General features: G+C 39.1%; 1 protein-coding gene across 1 annotated transcript; it reads left to right on the forward strand.

Moving 5' to 3' along the window:
• The first annotated feature begins 3,264 nt into the window (after window positions 1-3,264).
• Window positions 3,265-18,933, forward strand: LOC141446316 (uncharacterized). Its single transcript, XM_074112876.1, has 11 exons — window positions 3,265-3,404; window positions 3,493-3,573; window positions 6,369-6,483; window positions 7,791-7,838; window positions 8,545-8,721; window positions 8,867-8,958; window positions 10,950-13,137; window positions 13,180-13,353; window positions 13,396-14,049; window positions 14,092-17,781; window positions 18,334-18,933. Exons 1-10 carry the CDS (start codon window positions 3,345-3,347, stop codon window positions 17,748-17,750), a joined length of 7,248 nt encoding a protein of 2,415 aa, XP_073968977.1. The 5' UTR covers window positions 3,265-3,344; the 3' UTR covers window positions 17,751-17,781; window positions 18,334-18,933.
• Window positions 18,934-20,093: the final 1,160 nt, after the last annotated feature.

Raw genomic sequence — 20,093 nt, forward strand, 5'->3', positions numbered from 1 at the left:
ATTTGCTATCGTTTCAATCAAAATTGAGAATATTTCACATTTTTCATCGGTCAATTATGTGTTGTGTTACCCATTTATGGGAGGGATAATGGCAAGAAGAGATGGGAAAATTATTTATACATTTTATCTAAAAAGCTATTTTAGAATGCAAAACAATTCATGCACAAACAGGAATAAACGCTGTATACCGCGCTATATAAAAAGCTATTTTAGAATGCAAAACAACTCATGCACAAACAGGAATAAACGCTGTATACCGCGCTATATAAAAAGCTATTTTAGAATGCAAAACAATTCATGCACAAACAGGAATAAACGCTGTATACCGCGCTATATAAAAAGCTATTTTAGAATGCAAAACAATTCATGCACAAACAGGAATAAACGCTGTATACCGCGCTATTTAAAAAGAATCTACGCCACTATTACACAATTAAGGTGTTTAACATGCCATTTTTTTTTTTTTTTTTTGCAAAATAAAGTTTTTAAAGGATACTAATAAGTCATGCAAGTATTTGGTCAATTAAAAAAAAGAAAAAAAAATGCTATAGTAGGGTATAGTTTTTCTCAACTCGCTGTCAGAGATGGAAACAGAACTATTTTGATAAGAGTGCTAAGACAAATTGGTGTTTTCCCTTGTTTTTTGTAACTTTTTTCTCCAAACAAGGACTTCGCGTGAAGTTCTGATCGAATTCATAAAGAATATTGCGTTTCTTTTTTTACCTCTTCATTTTTGAATGATGGCTTCTCTTTATAGTTTAGTTTATTACTTACTGTCTTGAATACCAGCTGTCATGGATGGATTTTACAAATGAGGGTCAAACTAGGAGACAATTTCCTGTTTTCTCCTTGTTTTTTGTTTTTGATTTTTCAAATGTGGGCAACCTTTTATGATCAGTTTAGTGCTGGCCATATTGGTCGCTCACGTTGATAGAAATATCAGCTTTAAGAACAAACAAGAAGATAATTTCGTATTTTTTCTGTTTTTTACTTTTTATATTCCCAATAAGGGCTACTTTTTATGTTCTATTAAGCAATAGCCTTAATACTTTGTGCAGAAACTGAAACAGCAACATTTTGGTCAAACTAAAAAACGATTCCTTGTTTTCCAAAAAAATGTTGGTGAAGGAACCTTTTGGAACTGGAAGCTCCTAATTAAAGTAACCAATTGGAAGGACCAATCAGCTAAAAAAGGGATTTCTGTTCTTAAACGCTATTTCGTTCAAGAAAGATGAAATCTGGATTTCTGTATAAACAGGAATTATTACATCATGGTTTTATTATTTTTATTTTACACGAACGCACACATGATGGTCTACAAGGTTTATTTAAAACAATATTTCAAGGAATATTCGATTAAGAAGATACTTTGGCTAAGGGATGGAATTCCCTCTGAAATACTATTTGAGATTGAGGAACTGTGCCTTGTGTTTGTATAATAACTTTTCGGTAGCATAGTTGTATAAGGAATGATAGACATATACTCGTACTGTTAAAAAAGCGTAGTGAAAAGCACCTTACTCTGTTAATTTGTTTTTCTTTTCCAAAAAATAAGATCTTAACAAACATTTCCAGTTCAATTAAGAACAATGGTTGATTAAATGGCAAAATGTTCATAATATTCAAGTACCCACTTCATTCATAACTTTAACTCGTATTTTCTCAGCCAGGTAGAAAACTTCGAAAAAGCTTAGGTGTTCTATTCAAATTCGTGTCTCATTTTTCCCCTATTTTCCTGAACTGATTACTGGGGCTTAAGTACTTTTTACTTTGCATCTAAACAATGTTCTCACTAACCCTTATAGATGATATTTAAAACTCAAAAAAAGTACTTTTTGTAATTTTAAATAATATCTTCCTTTTAAAAAAATTTGTATTGAAATTTGCGACTGCAACGGTTGTTGCAACTAGCAAATGTGATATAATGTCGTGAATGAAGATAGGAGAAGGCACCCAGTGACGACACTCCATTAACGTGAATAGATGCACTGTACTGCTCTTATGAGGAGAGTAGATCGCGGGGCCATCTTCTCTTCAATCTCCTTTTGAGGATTACCTGGTAATGTGGAAGAAGATAAGTGTTCAATTAAAGGATTAGAATGAGCTGCTGTAAAGGAATAAAATAAAACAGTATCATTTAAATCATTTTACTGCATTAAATTTTCATTAATATGGTTTAGAATTTATTAGTTGTCACAGACCCTTATCTTGCGATTACAAAGAACTGTGTGGGTAATATAAAAGAAAATATTTCTGTAAACCTTATAAGACAAAGAATAATGATTGACTAAAATATCTTATTTAAAAAGAAACAAAAATAAATTCTTTATTAAAAGAGAAAAGAAGAAAAAAATATCATTAATAAAAACATGCATATTTTTACTATTTTTGCATTAAGCCATTCACTATTGTTAGATCGCTTTCTTTTGGCGGGTTATTTTATCTTCTTTTTCTCGTTCCCGCTAAACTTCTGTAGCCTTACATCTTTAACCTTCGTTGTTGTGCCATCTCTGTTGTTTCCAGGCTACAATCTCGTTCGTCTGCTGGCAAGAAGAAGGAACAACAACCGCCTTTCTGTATACTTAAAACATTCATCTATTCTTCAGCAACAGTGCTTTTTCTTCATCTGCTTTTTGAGTTTGTCTTCTCGGTGTTCTAATTTTTGCTTTCTTTACGGCCTTGGCCCTTTCTGCCTTGACCCCACTTGTATCCAACCTTCACGAGGTGTTGGGGGCTTACAAACTAAGGACACGAGAGACTAACCCTCTCTAAAATTCCTGTTTCCACGCATTTGGCTGTAGGCGCCTTCGTGCGCTTACAACTATAATCAAGCATATGTTATTAATTTTAACTGAGGTTAACTGATGTACAATTTTAAAGTTCTCAAACTCATTTTGATTTAATTATAATATAATAGGGAAGGAATAAGCTGAGTGGTTAGCGAATACTGGATTCCAACGCGGAGATGCTGGGTTCGAATCCAGCTGCTGGCCTTTAGATTTACTTTTTCTAGGAGCTTCTTACAGTTCACTGTCCGGTGATGGACAGTGTTGTCTTAAAGAGAGAAACACGATCTGGAGGCCGACAGTGCACTGGAAAAAGCTCCGGGCGCCAATAACCTCAGATGTTGACGCGCCTTAAATAAATAAATTTAAAAAAAGGATTTATTTTTCTCTCTCAGATTAGATAGGACAGTGCCCTCAAAAAGAAAGTGAAACAAGGAATCTGGATATTGAGCGTTGCATAAAGTGCAAGAACTTTCTGCAGAAATGTATCGCACAATTCGCCACACATGATCCTGGGATTCTGGATAGTGTGACAACCTAAATTGGCTGATCGGTTTAATGCTATTTGAGGTTAAATATTTCTCACACAAACCCAAGAAAGAAATATTCCTATATCAAGTATTGTAGGTGTAATTTAAAACACAAATTCAATATCTATACTGACCAAGTGATTTCTTAATTTTGACAAAATCTGATTCTTTAAAAGGCACCCATTCTTGAGCTAGCTGTACACTGTCGGCACCTACTGGATAAAGGCATTTCCGCAGTTTGGAAGCCCAGTTATAAGGTATGTTTTTACATATTTATATACATAATGTAATATTAATTTTAAAAAAGAGACCAGTAGACGCCTGGGGAATTGTGACGGAAGAAAGAGGTGGGAATGATTACACCAGTATTTTCCCCACTTTTTATTGTAGTTAAAACAATTTTTGAGATATTTTTAATCAAGAGCAGTTATTTCATGTTTCAACGATAACAGTGTTATTGCCATGGTTATCGACAAAGCATAATCGTTAACAATTTCTTAATGTCTATGTTGTAAAACGTGTTAACACTTTAACGTCCTTAAATGATGATAACCGCTTATTTATTTATTTTTCCGAAACCTTTAAAGATAACACGGTAATCTCTGCGTTTGCAAAGATTCTTTGACAGGCCACAGGATTCTTTCTTTCTTTTTTTTTGCCCTGCTTTTTATCCTTGGAATCATATGGTTTAATAAAAGATGATTATCAAATAAAATGAGTCAACATTACCTGAATATTACTTCTATGCTCCAGGAAATAACCTGTGTTCCAACACAATATAATTGAACGCCACTTGCATTTTTCAATTTCTTCTTAAAACATCCTCATGCTATTCTGACATTACTGGAACAGAATAACAGTATAATTGTTCAGAAGACTGCATGGCAATGGCTCCAATTCGATATTACTGAAAAGGTTAAGTAAAATGATGTCTATTATTTTGAGGCGGGTTTTACAACATCCAACCACCAAATTAGTTATCGTGGACGAAGGCAACGAACAAAATCCGGTCTAGGATTTTTAAATTAATGGTTAAAATGAGGATGTCATAATGTATGTCTGCTAGTTAGTTGCCTCCGTCTACATCTAATATGATAGTTGGACGTAAAGCCCTCCTGAAAAATTTTGTCTACTTATTTCTTACTTACTTCTACGTTCTTGAGATTGCCACAAACAACTTAAATGTCAACTTTCAGCCAGAATCAGTGATGAAACTCTAAACACATTTTCTAACTTGTACTAAAAAAAAAAAAAAAATTCGAATAGTGAAAAATATTTAGTGATTACTAATATTATTTGGACTATAAACTATACCGAAATGACAATTTGGGGAAAAACTAAGATTCTCTGTTTTCCAGGTCATGCAGTTCTTCTGTTTGGCGTATGAAATCTATAAGAACCTTGCAATTATCTTTAGCAACTACAAGAATTAGGGAATAATCCAAAACTTTAGCTTCTTTTTTACCAGAAGCGTTTCAGTCTTCCACTCTTTCTATTTCTTCGATGCTCCGTCCAACTTCTTTGAGGTACGCTCTTAGCAATCTCCATTTTTTCCTCATCTGAAAACCAAAATGGGCTAATGGCTACAAAAACCCCTCAATACTTAGTTACGATAGTTACCATCCTGTAAATGCTAGCGTGGAAGCGAGAGCTAGTCAGGAGTTTCAAAGATGTTAGCCAAATAGCCTGACTCGGAAATTTGTGCTAATACAACTTGCGTTCCTTAAATTATATTATCGCTTAATTATTACTAATGATAACGGCCACAAAAAACTGATAAAAAAATATATAAATTTTACCACTAATTTTTATTTCTAATAAACTTAAAAAAATATATCTTAAAAGACCTGTTAATGAAATAAAAAAATTTGATGTACATCATAAATTATGTATTTTACGTATTCCTCAAGGTTTATGGTCAATAAATTATTAAAATATAAATATATTATTTAAGAAGGGGAGTTTATTATAAGCACTCAATCCTGCAATTTACTGACAGCACAAGACTAAAATGAAGATCATCATTGTCTTGGTAAGTGATAAACAAAACAAAGCAACAACAAAATATGTAAATCAGTTTTTAAGCAATGACAAAACTTAGAGACTCTACATCCATTAAAAAATAAGTTTTCATTTTTTGTTCTTTTCGCATTTAATCAACTCTTTATAACTTTTAAATATTAATAATAAAACTCAGGAAAGTAATACTTTTTTTAAGGTCACAGCCATCCCAATTTCTGTTGATAACTCAAGTATAAGATTAAATCTCTTATGGATGCAGAGCCTAAAATCCACTTTAGTCCCTAGATCCTAAATAAAAATAAATCCAAAAAAGTCAGCAATTTAGAAAGGTGTTGAGCCTATGTAGGTCAAATCGCTAAAAGCCTGCAAATAGGAAATAGCTTGTGACCCCGTTATTACATTTGTCTGGTAGAGCTAGGCGCAGCTGGTGAATAAAAGTAAATAAGTGATAATTTTTTTTTAAAAAAGTAAATACTCAGGACAATACTCTAATCCAAGGATCAACATTTTTCGGTCTAACCAAGAGGATAATTCTTTATTTTTATTTCCTTATATATCACCTTCGCAAGAGATTTCATACGAACACTTGTAATTTTTTTAATTTCACTATACGTTCAAAATGTTCACTCTCCCATTACATACATTTCCTAAATTGCTTCTAAAAACCTAAATTGCATTGTGTTATCTGATAATGATTTTTTTCCCCTTTTAGGTTAAGCGTATTAAATGAAATTTTGAAAAAGAACTTCTTCAACCAGATATGTTTGTATTTATTTCTAAAAATGTTCAGTTTTCTTTTATTTTCTTTACGTTTACATAGTATATACATGATTTTCTAGGATGCAATTATTTTTAAAAATCGTGAAATCCATGAATATTTTCTATAAATCTATATATATTTTGTTATAGACTAGTAATCAAATTTGGATGAGCAATTGCATATTTTGCTATAAATTTTTTAAATTAGAACATCCCTATTCTCTAAACGCTGTACTTATTGCAAAATAATAATGACAAATGTCGTTTACAGATCATTGCTGTCTATCCACTAATCCAGGGCATACCTACTTCAAATCCGCATGCGGATTTCGATGGAACTCATAAACCCGTAAAGAATGTCACGGAACTAAAGTTAGGCCCTGAAGGTAAATAATCTATTTCTGTTTTTTGGCTCTAAGGCACTATAAAAGTAGTGATTAGTATTATTCTGTTCTTCAAAGTTGAGGTTAGGACCATTTTGTTCGATTTTTTTTTTTTAGCACAGTTATTTTCAAACTATGAGATAGTGAGTACAAGATCATTATTTCATTTCGAATTATACAATAACGTTTGGTAAAAGTTAGTTAACCCGTAAGTATAACTTTACTGATTCAATTTGTATTTGTAAGTTTTGTAAGGTTTTCCTTGAAAACGTTTTAACGATTTTGTTTTAACGTTGACTGATAATTCCACATAGTACGTAGAGCTATAACTATTTACATTTTATTAAGGCACTTACAGTAGAGAGAGACAGTTAGGCTTAATGTAAAGCAAACCAAAAATGTAATTTGCGGTTCAGTTAGCAAATTAAGTGTGACGCGATTTTATTGCTATTTTTCTTTATTTTTAATATAATGCAAAACGTTATTAAAATTAAACTTTATTTAACGTTAACTGCTCAGATGGAGCCCACAGTGGCATAAGCACAGAAAAGTTAGTTAGTATCATTAAATTGATATTAAAATAGTCTCATATTATCAAATAAATATATTTCTTAACACATCTTTCAAAATATATAGCTACTCTATTTTTTAATTTATTTTTATTGTCACCGCGAGATACAAATTTATTACTTAACATGTGCCAACCTGAAACTCACTATAATTTATGTGACATCAAAATCACAAATCTCCAATCATCAAAAATCAAAAAAGATTCCACGATCGAGGTGCAAGAAAGATAGAATTTATTGACGGTCAAGAAGTTTGGACAAAAAGGAAGTAGGGTATGGATGAAAACGAAAGATAGCTATGACTGAAAGGGAACTAAAGAGTAAGTAAAGTAATCGCCTATTTTTTCAGGCGGGGCTTAACGTCCAACTACCAAATTAGGTGTCCTGGACGGAGGCGACTAGCTAACTTACTTTACTATTTCTCATTTAACCATTAAACACAATCCAAGGCCAAGACCGGGAATCGAACCCAGTACCACAATGCATATTAGCTTTGCAGATCTCGCCTCTTAACCCGCTCGGCTACCGTGGCGCCTTGAACTAAAGAGTAAGCTCGTTGATCAATTAAGGGCGAAAATAGGTGTCACCGAAAAAGGGAAGAGGATGAAAAAGTTGGGAGTAGTAGAAGATTATTTGGGGAAAAATGTAGGGATTAAAATATATCTGTCGCGTTTAATTGAAGAATTTAATAAATAGATGCCACTTAATAAATATATATTTTATTTATTTATTTTTTTTCAGGAGTGAATCTGTTGAAAATGATAAGCTTACTTATTGAATCAATGTTGGGTAAGATTATTATAGTATTTACCTATTTATTTATTCATATATTTTTAATTTCATTAATTTTTTACAACCTTTTTTCCCTAAATTTTTTCTCAATTTTAAAAATGTTCCCGATCTCTGTGTTACTTCTATTTGATATATATTTGATATTTGAATACGTTATAATTCAAACTGCCGCTCTGTTTTTACGAAATTATTCTCGAGGACTACAAACTTCTCGATGTCAATACGTCATTCCTTTCTTGTTTCTAATTCACTGTAAGACTTTTTCAAAAAAGGTTGACATCAATGCAATGTCACAAGAGCCACACACTATATTATATTCTCTAAGAAATTTTTTTTAAAACTTTTAAAAATTTGTAAAACGTAATAAAACTTTTAAAATGAATATAAAAGGTCTTTTATAATGGACGGAAACTTACTTTCAAATATTTGATAGTATCGCAATATTTTGCTTACCTAACGAAGTTAGAGACAGCAATATAAAATAGGAAAAGAACTGAATTAGGAAAGACTAGGGAAGTCCTACACAAAGAAATGGCCGCCGAACAGAAAAGTGCTATTCAAAAATCAATAATAAATAATATTAAAAAATAAATAGTAATAATATAAGTAACTAAATTACAAGAAGAAAGAATATCCAAAATTGAATTAGAACCGAAAAAAGAAAACAAAACAAAATAAATTAAAACAATACATTTTTTACAAGGCGCACAGTCTTCTGGAGGACATGAAGAACCCCAATTGGATGGAGGACATTGGCCGAGTGGGGGAGAAGCAGATTATTATTCTGATGGTGGCGGTGGAGGACGCAATTCTGATGGTAGTAGAGGAGAACCACCAGGTGGTAGTTACGGTGGACCGAAACCCGTTTTGGGACGTGAAGGTTATCTTTATAATATTTAGATAAATTTCTGAATTGTTTTTCTTCAATGAGTGCTTACTTTATACTTTAATAGATTTCTAGCGAATAATAGGTGTTTTTTTTTTGTTTAAATATATTTTAATTACCTGATCTTGCATTATTTCAGGTTATCCATTTCAGCCATCAGGACCATCAGTTATCCAGAAACAAGAAAGTTCAATAATATCCACTACTGTCGTGAATGATGATGGAGATAAGGCAAGAAATGATTTTCTTCATTAATCATGCGTTAAATTTTTGCTTTTGTCCATTGGCTCTTAAACGTAAGCGGCTAATGGAAGCCGGTACTTCGGTTTCTTCTCTTCTGGACTATGATCTAATTAATTATTGTGGCCAATCAAGTTAATTGACAATTTTGCCAAGTTTTTGACAGTGAAGTAGCAATTAAAGTTCAGTTTGGCATGCACTTCTGCCTAACTACTTGGTCTGCTCTTACTTTTCTCTTTGATTTTCTTGTTGTTTTATTTATTTATTTTTTTAAATCATCTGCAAATATTTTTAGGTTTATTAAAAAAAAGAAAAATTTATTTGCTTGTATTAAATTGGGTTATAATGGGTGATTCTTTAGAGAACAGGAGAAATGTTTGCTATAAGAAAAATAATTGTCCAGAGAAAGCGCTAATTGTCTAATTGGTTCTCAATTGTTAATGCATAAAACTTTTGGTATCCTTATGCTCCTAACTATATTTTGCAGAAACGAAGAATTATTTGGGGAGTATTGAACTTATAATACCAAAGAGTTTTTCACAGAGGGTTTCTGTGGGGAGTCAAACTGAATTTATTCCCACTCATTTTAATAACTTTTAGGGGTTAGATGTACCCTAAAGACAAAAAGCAGTGTTTTAACTGTCCTTGTTTCGAACATAACATCTTCAGTGTCCCTCGGCTCCATACTGCTTCCCCATGGAAACAGTAAAGGATGTAACGAGGGAGGAGGAGGTGCCATCCGAGTACGAGGGGTTTTTATGTAACTAAACGCCAAGTTGTCGCTAAATGACCAAGTTGTCGATGCGCCGGAAAAAAAAAGCATTCCTCCAAGTTCAGTGAGATGTAATACGTGTGGGGAATACTTATTACAGGCTAGGATCATTATCAAAAAAACAAAAAAAAAAATTGTAACGATGTACACTCAGCTATCAAAAAGTAAATGTGGCAAAAATCAATTAGATCGCTAAAATCTATTTAATTCATTGCCGTTTCCACTCTTTTTCGGGTCTTCTCTCTCCGTTGTTGATGGTTCCCTTGAAGATCAATTCGACTATTCTTTGGTAGTTTTTTCTGGTGTGAGTTGTAAACTCCACTCCCATCCACCTTTACCTTAGTGGGCCTGTGATTTTAAGAGTTGACTCCCCCCCCAAAAAAAACTAGAGGCGGAAACCCTAGTTTATGAACTGTAAGTGGCTCTGACTATAGGGTATGTGTGGTGTGTTGTAAATATATGTTCTGTTCTAGTAATAGGCGATTATTAAGCTATGGTGACCCGTGGGGTCGCTACTCTGCAAAAGACTGCATGCAATAATTGCCCCTTGCGAGGTACCCATAATATTATGAATATATTAGAAATAGACCAAGGGCAAAACATCAATAGTCAATCTAAATAAATTTTTAAAGTACGATACGTTTGGAAACCTTAATAAATTCAAAAATGCAGGGAATAGCAAAAATATTAGATTTTTTTTTTTAATTTAACGAACCCTAATTAAACGCATTATTAACTCTAAAAACAATATTAATTGTCATCACCATTTATCTAGAAATCATAAACTATTAGATTGTATTAGTTAAAATTGTTTATTGAGAAAATAAAAAATGTTAATGGTATTGTAGATTAACGTTTGTAAAACGGATTTACATCATATAAAAGTAATTCCAGTTAACGTAAATGTCTCCCTTTTCAAATAATAAGGTACTATATAAATGATGATGGAAAGACAAAAAAATACAAAAATAAAAATAAATAAAATAAAACAAAATAAGAACTTAAAAGAAACATTAGCCATATGAAATCCTAATAATGTTCTAGCAGAACAAGTTGAAATTGAAAGTTCAAATCATATTCATTTTTTTGAAACATAAATTAATACCAATGTTAACTCTGCTATAAAAATAAGCAAAAATGTAGCTACACAATTACATAATCCCCAACATACCAGATTCCTATAAAAATATTTTTTTCTTCTCAATTCTAGACTGAGCATTGGTCTAGAGGCAGCGGTAGCAGAAAACCCGATAGTAGCCATAGCGAAAACCCACGAGGTGGCGATACAAGTACATCACGTGGCAGGGATAGCAGAAAACCATGCGGTGACGATAGCGGAAAATCTGAAGATAGAAATAGCGGAAAACCAATAAGTGGCGATAAAGGAAAAAATGGCCGTGGTGACAGTGGAAAACCCGAAGGTAGCCATAGCGACAAACCTGGAGGTGGAGACGGCGGAAAACCAGGCCGTGGTGAGAGTGGAAAACACGGGGGTAGCCATAACGAAAAACCAGGCAGTGGCGATAGTGGAAAACCAAGTGGAGGCGATAGTGGAAAACCAAGTGGAGGCGATAGTGGAAAACCAAGCGGAGGCGATAGTGGAAAACCAAGCGGAGGCGATAGTGGAAAACCAAGTGGAGGCGATAGTGGAAAACCAAGCGGAGGCGATAGTGGAAAACCAAGTGGAGGCGATAGTGGAAAACCAAGTGGTGGCGATAGTGGAAAACCAAGTGGAGGCGATAGTGGAAAACCAAGTGGAGGCGATAGTGGAAAACCAAGCGGAGGCGATAGTGGAAAACCACGTGGAGGCGATAGTGGAAAACCAAGCGGAGGCGATAGTGGAAAACCAAGCGGAGGCGATAGTGGAAAACCAAGTGGAGGCGATAGTGGAAAACCAAGCGGAGGCGATAGTGGAAAACCAAGCGGTGGCAATAGCGGTAAACCAAGTGGAGGCGATAGCGGAAAACCAAGTGGTGGCGATAGTGGAAAACCAAGTGGAGGCGATAGTGGAAAACAAAGCAGAGGCGATAGCGGAAAACCAAGTGGTGGCAATAGCGGTAAACCAAGTGGAGGCGATAACGGAAAACCAAGTGGTGGCGATAGTGGAAAACCAAGTGGAGGCGATAGTGGAAAACCAAGCGGAGGCGATAGCGGAAAACCAAGTGGTGGCGATAGCGGTAAACCAAGCGGAGGCGATAGTGAAAAACCAAGCGGAGGCGATAGTGGAAAACCAAGCGGAGGCGATAGTGGAAAACCAAGTGGTGGTGATAGTGGAAAACCAAGTGGTGGCGATAGCAGAAAACCAAGTGGTGGCGATAGTGGAAAACCAAGTGGAGGCGATAGTGGAAAACCAAGCGGAGGCGATAGTGGAAAACCAAGCGGAGGCGATAGCGGAAAACCAAGCGGAGGCGATAGTGGAAAACCAAGTGGTGGTGATAGTGGAAAACCAAGTGGTGGCGATAGCGGAAAACCAAGTGGTGGCGATAGCGGTAAACCAAGTGGTGGTGATAGTGGAAAACCAAGTGGAGGCAATAGTGGAAAACCAAGCGGAGGTGATAGCGGAAAACCAAGCGGTGGCGATAGCGGAAAACCAAGCGAAGGCGATAGCGGAAAACCAAGCGGAGGCGATAGTGAAAAACCAGGCAGTGGCGATAGCGGAAAACCAAGCGGAGGCGATAGTGAAAAACCAGGCAGTGGCGATAGTGGAAAACCAAGCGGAGGCGATAGTGAAAAACCAAGCGGAGGCGATAGTGTAAAACCAAGCGGAGGCAATAGTGGAAAACCAAGTGGTGGTGATAGTGGAAAACCAAGTGGTGGCGATAGCGGAAAACCAAGTGGTGGCGACAGCGGTAAACCAAGTGGTGGTGATAGTGGAAAACCAAGTGGAGGCAATAGTGGAAAACCAAGCGGAGGTGATAGCGGAAAAACAAGCGGTGGCGATAGCGGAAAACCAAGCGAAGGCGATAGCGGAAAACCAAGCGGAGGCGATAGCGGTAAACCGAGCGGTGGCGAAAGCGGAAAAGGCGATGGTAAAGATAGTGGAAAACCAAGCGAAGGCGATAGTGGAAAACCAAGTGGTGGCGATAGCGGAAAACCAAGCGGAGGCGATAGTGGAAAACCAAGCGGAGGCGATAGTGGAAAACCAAGCGGAGGCGATAGTGGAAAACCAAGTGGTGGTGATAGTGGAAAACCAAGTGGTGGCGATAGCGGAAAACCAAGTGGTGGCGATAGCGGAAAACCAAGTGGTGGCGATAGCGGTAAACCAAGCGGAGGTGATAGCGGAAAACCAAGCGGTGGCGATAGCGGTAAACCAAGTGGTGGTGATAGTGGAAAACCAAGCGGTGGCGATAGCGGTAAACCAAGTGGTGGTGATAGTGGAAAACCAAGCGGAGGCGATAGTGGAAAACCAAGCGGAGGCGATAGTGGAAAACCAAGCGGAGGCGATAGTGGAAAACCAAGTGGTGGCGATAGCGGAAAACCAAGTGGTGGCGATAGCGGAAAACCAAGTGGTGGCGATAGCGGTAAACCAAGCGGAGGTGATAGCGGAAAACCAAGCGGTGGCGATAGCGGTAAACCAAGTGGTGGTGATAGCGGAAAACCAAGCGGAGGCGATAGTGGAAAACCAAGCGGAGGCGATAGTGGAAAACCAAGCGGAGGCGATAGTGGAAAACCAAGTGGTGGTGATAGTGGAAAACCAAGTGGTGGCGATAGCGGAAAACCAAGTGGTGGCGATAGCGGAAAACCAAGTGGTGGCGATAGCGGTAAACCAAGCGGAGGTGATAGCGGAAAACCAAGTGGTGGCGATAGCGGTAAACCAAGCGGAGGTGATAGCGGAAAACCAAGCGGTGGCGATAGCGGTAAACCAAATGGTGGTGATAGTGGAAAACCAAGCGGAGGCGATAGTGGAAAACCAACTGGTGGCGATAGCGGAAAACCAACTGGTGGTGATAGTGGAAAACCAAGTGGTGGCGATAGTGGAAAACCAAGCGGTGGCGATAGCGGTAAACCAAGTGGTGGTGATAGTGGAAAACCAAGCGGAGGCGATAGTAGAAAACCAAGTGGTGGCGATAGCGGTAAACCAAGCGGAGGTGATAGCGGAAAACCAAGCGGTGGCGATAGCGGTAAACCAAGTGGTGGTGATAGTGGAAAACCAAGCGGTGGCGATAGCGGTAAACCAAGCGGAGGTGATAGCGGAAAACCAAGCGGTGGCGATAGCGGTAAACCAAGTGGTGGTGATAGTGGAAAACCAAGCGGTGGCGATAGCGGTAAACCAAGTGGTGGTGATAGTGGAAAACCAAGCGGAGGCGATAGTGGAAAACCAAGCGGAGGCGATAGTGGAAAACCAAGCGGAGGCGATAGTGGAAAACCAAGTGGTGGCGATAGCGGAAAACCAAGTGGTGGCGATAGCGGAAAACCAAGTGGTGGCGATAGCGGTAAACCAAGCGGAGGTGATAGCGGAAAACCAAGCGGTGGCGATAGCGGTAAACCAAGTGGTGGTGATAGCGGAAAACCAAGCGGAGGCGATAGTGGAAAACCAAGCGGAGGCGATAGTGGAAAACCAAGCGGAGGCGATAGTGGAAAACCAAGTGGTGGTGATAGTGGAAAACCAAGTGGTGGCGATAGCGGAAAACCAAGTGGTGGCGATAGCGGAAAACCAAGTGGTGGCGATAGCGGTAAACCAAGCGGAGGTGATAGCGGAAAACCAAGTGGTGGCGATAGCGGTAAACCAAGCGGAGGTGATAGCGGAAAACCAAGCGGTGGCGATAGCGGTAAACCAAATGGTGGTGATAGTGGAAAACCAAGCGGAGGCGATAGTGGAAAACCAACTGGTGGCGATAGCGGAAAACCAACTGGTGGTGATAGTGGAAAACCAAGTGGTGGTGATAGTGGAAAACCAAGCGGAGGCGATAGTAGAAAACCAAGTGGTGGCGATAGCGGTAAACCAAGCGGAGGTGATAGCGGAAAACCAAGCGGTGGCGATAGCGGTAAACCAGGTGGTGGTGATAGTGGAAAACCAAGCGGAGGCGATAGTGGAAAACCAAGTGGTGGCGATAGCGGTAAACCAAGCGGAGGTGATAGCGGAAAACCAAGCGGTGGCGATAGCGGTAAACCAAGTGGTGGTGATAGTGGAAAACCAAGCGGAGGCGATAGTGGAAAACCAAGTGGTGGCGATAGCGGTAAACCAAGCGGAGGTGATAGCGGAAAACCAAGCGGTGACGATAGCGGTAAACCAAGTGGTGGTGATAGTGGAAAACCAAGCGGAGGCGATAGTGGAAAACCAAGTGGTGGCGATAGCGGTAAACCAAGTGGTGGTGATAGTGGAAAACCAAGCGGAGGCGATAGTGGAAAACCAAGTGGTGGCGATAGCGGAAAACCAAGCGAAGGCGATAGCGGAAAACCAAGCGGAGGCGATAGCGGTAAACCAAGCGGTGGCGAAAGCGGAAAAGGCGATGGTAAAGATAGTGGAAAACCAAGCGGAGGCGATAGTGGAAAACCAAGTGGTGGCGATAGCGGGAAACCAAGCGGTGGCGATAGTGGGAAACCAAACGGAGGCGATAGCGCAAAACCAAGTGGTGGCGATAGCGGAAAACCAAGCGGAGGCGATAGTGGTAAACCAAGTGGTGGCGATAGTGGACAACCAACTGGAGGCGATAGTGGAAAACCAAGCGGTGGCGATATTGGTAAACCAAGTGGTGGCGATAGCGGAAAACCAAGCGGAGGCGATAGTGGAAAACCAAGTGAAGGCGATAGCGGTAAACCAAGTGGTGGCGATAGCGGAAAACCAAGTGGTGCCGATAGTGGAAAACCAAGTGGTGGCGATAGCGGAAAACCAAGTGGAGACGATAGTGGAAAACCAAGCGGGGGCGATAGTGGAAAACCAAGCGGTGGCGATAGCGGTAAACCAAGTGGAGGCGATAGCGGAAAAGCAAGTGGAGGGGATAGCGGTAAACCAAATGGTGGCGATAGCGGAAAACCAAGTGGAGGCGATAGTGGAAAACCAAGCGGTGGCGATAGCGGTAAACCAAGTGGAGGCGATAGCGGAAAACCAAGTGGAGGCAATAGTGGAAAACCAAGCGGAGGCGATAGCGGAAAACCAAGTGGTGGTGATAGTGGAAAACCAAGCGGAGGCGATAGTGGAAAACCAAGTGGAGGCGATAGCGGTAAACCAAGTGGTGGCGATAGCGGTAAACCAAGTGGTGGCGATAGCGGAAAACCAAGTGGAGACGATAGTGAAAAACCAAGCGGAGGCGATAGTGGAAAACCAAGTGGAGGCGATAGCGGTAAACCAAGTGGTGGCGATAGCGGTAAACCAAGTGGTGGCGATAGCGGAAAACCTAGTGGTGGCGATAGCGGAAAACCAAGTGGAGGCGATAGCGGTAAACCAAGCGGAGGTGCTAGTGGAATACCAAGTGGTGGCGATAGCGGTAAACCAAGTGGTGGCGATAGTGGAAAACCAAGTAGTGGCGATAGCGGTAAACCAAGTTGTGGCGATAGCGGTAACCCAAGTGGTGGCGATAGCGGAAAACCAAGTGGTGCCGATAGCGGAAAACCAAGTGGAGACGATAGTGAAAAACCAAGCGGAGGCGATAGTGGAAAACCAAGCGGAGGCGATAGTGGAAAACCAAGTGGTGGCGATAGCGGAAAACCTAGTGGTGGCGATAACGGAAAACCAAGTGGTGGCGATAGTGGAAAACCAAGCGGTGGCGATAGCGGTAAACCAAGTGGAGGCGATAGTGGAAAAGACGATGGTAAAGAAAGTGGAAAACCAAGTGGTGGCGATAGCGGTAAACCGAGCGGTGGCGATAGCGGAAAAGGCGATGGTAACGATAGTGGAAAACCAAGTGGTGGCGATAGCGGTAAACCGAGCGGTGGCGATAGCGGAAAAGGCGATGGTAAAGAAAGTGGAAAACCAAGCGGAGGCGATAGTGGAAAACCAAGTGGAAGCGATAGTGGAAAACCAAGTGGAAGCGATAGCGGGAAACCAGGGGGTGGCGATAGCGGAAAAGGCGATGGTAAAGATAGTGGAAAACCCAGTGATGGAGATAGCGGAACACCTGATGGTAACGTTAGTGGAAAACTAAGTGGTGGCGATAGCGGTAAACCGAGCGTTGGCGATAGGGGGAAAGGCGATGGTAAAGAAAGTGGAAAACCAAGTGGTGGCGATAGCGGTAAACCGAGCGGTGGCGATAGCGGAAAAGGCGATGGTAAAGAAAGTGGAAAACCAAGTGGTGGCGATAGCGGAAAACCAAGTGGTGGCGATAGCGGTAAACCAAGTGGTGGCGATAGCGGTAAACCAAGTGGTGGTGATAGTGGAAAACCAAGTGGAGGCGATAGTGGAAAACCAAGTGGAGGCGATAGTGGAAAACCAAGCGGAGGCGATATTGGAAAACCAAGTGGTGGCGATAGCGGAAAAGGCGATGGTAAAGATAGTGGAAAACCCAGTGATGGAGATAGCGGAACACCTGATGGTAACGATAGTGGAAAACCAAGTGGTGGCGATAGCAGTAAACCGAGCGGTGGCGATAGCGGAAAAGGCGATGGTAAAGAAAGTGGAAAACCAAGTGGTGGCGATAGCGGAAAAGGCGATGGTAAAGAAAGTGGAAAACCAAGTGGTGGCGATAGCGGTAAACCGAGCGGTGGCGATAGCGGAAAAGGCGATGGTAACGATAGTGGAAAACCAAGTGGTGGCGATAGCGGTAAACCGAGCGGTGGCGATAGCGGAAAAGGCGATGGTAAAGAAAGTGGAAAACCAAGTGGTGGCGATAGCGGTAAACCGAGCGGTGGCGATAGCGGTAAAGGTGATGGTAAAGATAGCGGAAAACCAAGTGATGTTGATAGCGGAAAAGCTGATGGTAAAGATAGTGGTAAATCAGGTGGTGCTTGTGTTTGTCCGCTCTTAGGGGAAAATAATGGCGATCAATCCGATGTTGATATAGACAGTACGATAACGGTGGTGGTTAACAACAGCAATGTGTACTTGCAGAGTGACATTGGCGTGGATGGTAGATGATTCTTCATGGGAAGCTCTTGAGGCTGATAAGGTAAGGTATTTTCCTTCTGAACAATGATTAGTAACTTTACGGTAATTGTTTTATACAATATTTACTCTTTTTAGAAATCGGAAACGAATCTGTACTTTTAGTAGAAATTTTATATGTCTCCTAGCAAAAAATGAAAATAATATATTCTGTTACTTCTTTTTATGATTTACAGATTTCGCTAAAAGCCCTTTTTTCGCAATGTCTTAGTTACAACCTGATCTGCTTCATAACTGTATCCATCACAATTATAATAATAATCCACCACAACTTTACTAGTCTTATTATAGACCTTTCGGAACAGTATTTCGACCAAATTCTATACATCCTTCTCAGTTTTATGGTAATCGGTTTTCTGCTTATATAACTTAATAATTCAGATTCATTGTTCTCACTATTCGGCGTTCTTAGCTATTTGCTACATCTCAGATCTTTTTCTTGGAGGTTCAAGCATAGCTCAACAGATATAGACATATCATTGTGTGTGTGCATGCTTAAAATTCCTTAAAGACAATAATTGATCTTTAGATTGATATCGTATTCTTTTTTTTTCAGGATGAAAAGTTTGCAGTGAATTCGTCTTTATTCTACATATTGCACAATTCTGTTACATAATTATTTTCGCACCTAATCAGTCTATGCAAAACTTATTGAAGCATAATGTGTAGTTAATAAAGAATAAATTATAATTATGTGTATTTTTAGTTACTATTATTTTTTTTAAATATAATTAACAAGAGTTTGCAAAATGTTACAATGATTCTATTCAACAGAAATACTACGGCTGCAGATAATTTTCGCAGTGATTTCTTTACAGATTAAACGAATGCCTTGTTGAATTGGTAATTGCACAAGGGCTCGAAGCGCAAAGAGAGCAATTATCAATTAGAAACATGGCATGCCTTTAAACTAAACAAAATTTGCCGAAGAAAAACTGTTGCTCAAACGATTTAATTAAATGTACAGTTATAGATTACACCAGGTGCTTGATCGTCTCGTGCAACAGCTTTCACTCAATTTCCAAACAATGCTTCTCGTCGCTTGAAACGGAAGTGGCCTAGAGACTTGTTGATGTGAGTGAATTCACTGTGAAAGAGTTTCACTACTGAGTGATTGCTCTTACTTTTAATATTTGAACTGGGCCAATAAGATGGAATTTACTTGTATTGTGGTTGTAAATATTACTGATAAATTACAAAAAATATTAGAAATTATAGTTATTGTACTGTATCTCGGCCAAATGTTCGAGATTAGTTATAGGAAACTAGAACCGATCTATATTGAGCAGTAAAAGATAGCAAGTGCGTAGGAACAGGGGCTAGAATGAAGTGTGCAGCCTCCGTTTGGGCAAAGATGCAATGTGCGTAAGTTGTTTGGCGATTTTGACTTCCATATCGGCATTACCAGTTTCGTGTGCACCAACTCCTACTGCTTGAGTGACGCTCAAGTCTGCCTATTAAGAAGGCGTACCGAATTTCACGAAGGAGTGGATTAAGGTAATAAGATGAAAGATGGGAATAAAACACAGCGTTTCATAGTCCATTGTGGCAACAGAGGAAATATGGGGTTTGTGGCTGCCTCCAAGTAGGAGAAAAACATTTTCTTTTGTGTATGGGTGTTTCACCAATTTCAAAGAAGAAGAAGAAAAAAAAAACTAACTAATTTGTGAAGAACTTGTCGTTTTGTAGTTTCATTTTTATGTTAATAGTTTGAATCATTTTATTCGTTTTCCTCGTAGAATTAGCAGGTCACCCGCACGTGCAGAATTAAAGTACCTACGCAGCTTGATGAAAGTTAAGATTCAATTGAGCTCCAAAAAAAAAAAACAAGTTTTTGCTTACTTTGTTGACGAGTCTGCTGCTTTCGATAGACTTGATCGTCACCTCTTGTTCTATATACGAGTACTTAACCGCTAGGATAGTCCAGGAGAGTGGTTAATATGATAAGAAATTTGTAAACGATTTGTTCAGCGTCAGTATGGTGCCATCTATGGGTGTTAAGCAGGACTGTCCGTTAAGCGTGACTTTATTTGCATTATTTATTACTTATGTCACTGATTGTTTAAATATCTGTCAGTTTCCAGAAATACTGATGTTCTTGCAATAGTTATAATAGACGAAAAATTTTTTTCGTTTTGTTTTTAGTACAAGGAAGTGTTTGTAATAGATGTAATCTTAATGTAAAAGAAGTAATCAGCGAGAAAATTGAGAAATCTCACATTTTGAAGCGAAATATTTTAGATGAACCTCCAAATACGAGAAAAATTCTAACAGTAAATTCTTTCAGGAGAAAATAGCAGCTAAACTTTCCACATT

This window comes from Rhodnius prolixus, unplaced genomic scaffold (genome assembly GCF_049639745.1).
Source record: "Rhodnius prolixus isolate KJV_2025 unplaced genomic scaffold, Rpr scaffold_1, whole genome shotgun sequence".
Lineage (NCBI taxonomy): Eukaryota > Metazoa > Arthropoda > Insecta > Hemiptera > Reduviidae > Rhodnius > Rhodnius prolixus.

Excerpts from the sequence above, each read along its gene's own strand:
- LOC141446316 (XM_074112876.1), top strand. The coding sequence starts at position 3,345 with ATGCTATTTGAGGTTAAATATTTCTCACACAAACCCAAGAAAGAAATA. Across the intron at positions 8,722-8,866 it reads ACCCGTTTTGGGACGTGAAG|GTTATCCATTTCAGCCATCA; the intron begins GTTATCTTTATA and ends GCATTATTTCAG. Across the intron at positions 8,959-10,949 it reads TGAATGATGATGGAGATAAG|ACTGAGCATTGGTCTAGAGG; the intron begins GCAAGAAATGAT and ends TCTCAATTCTAG.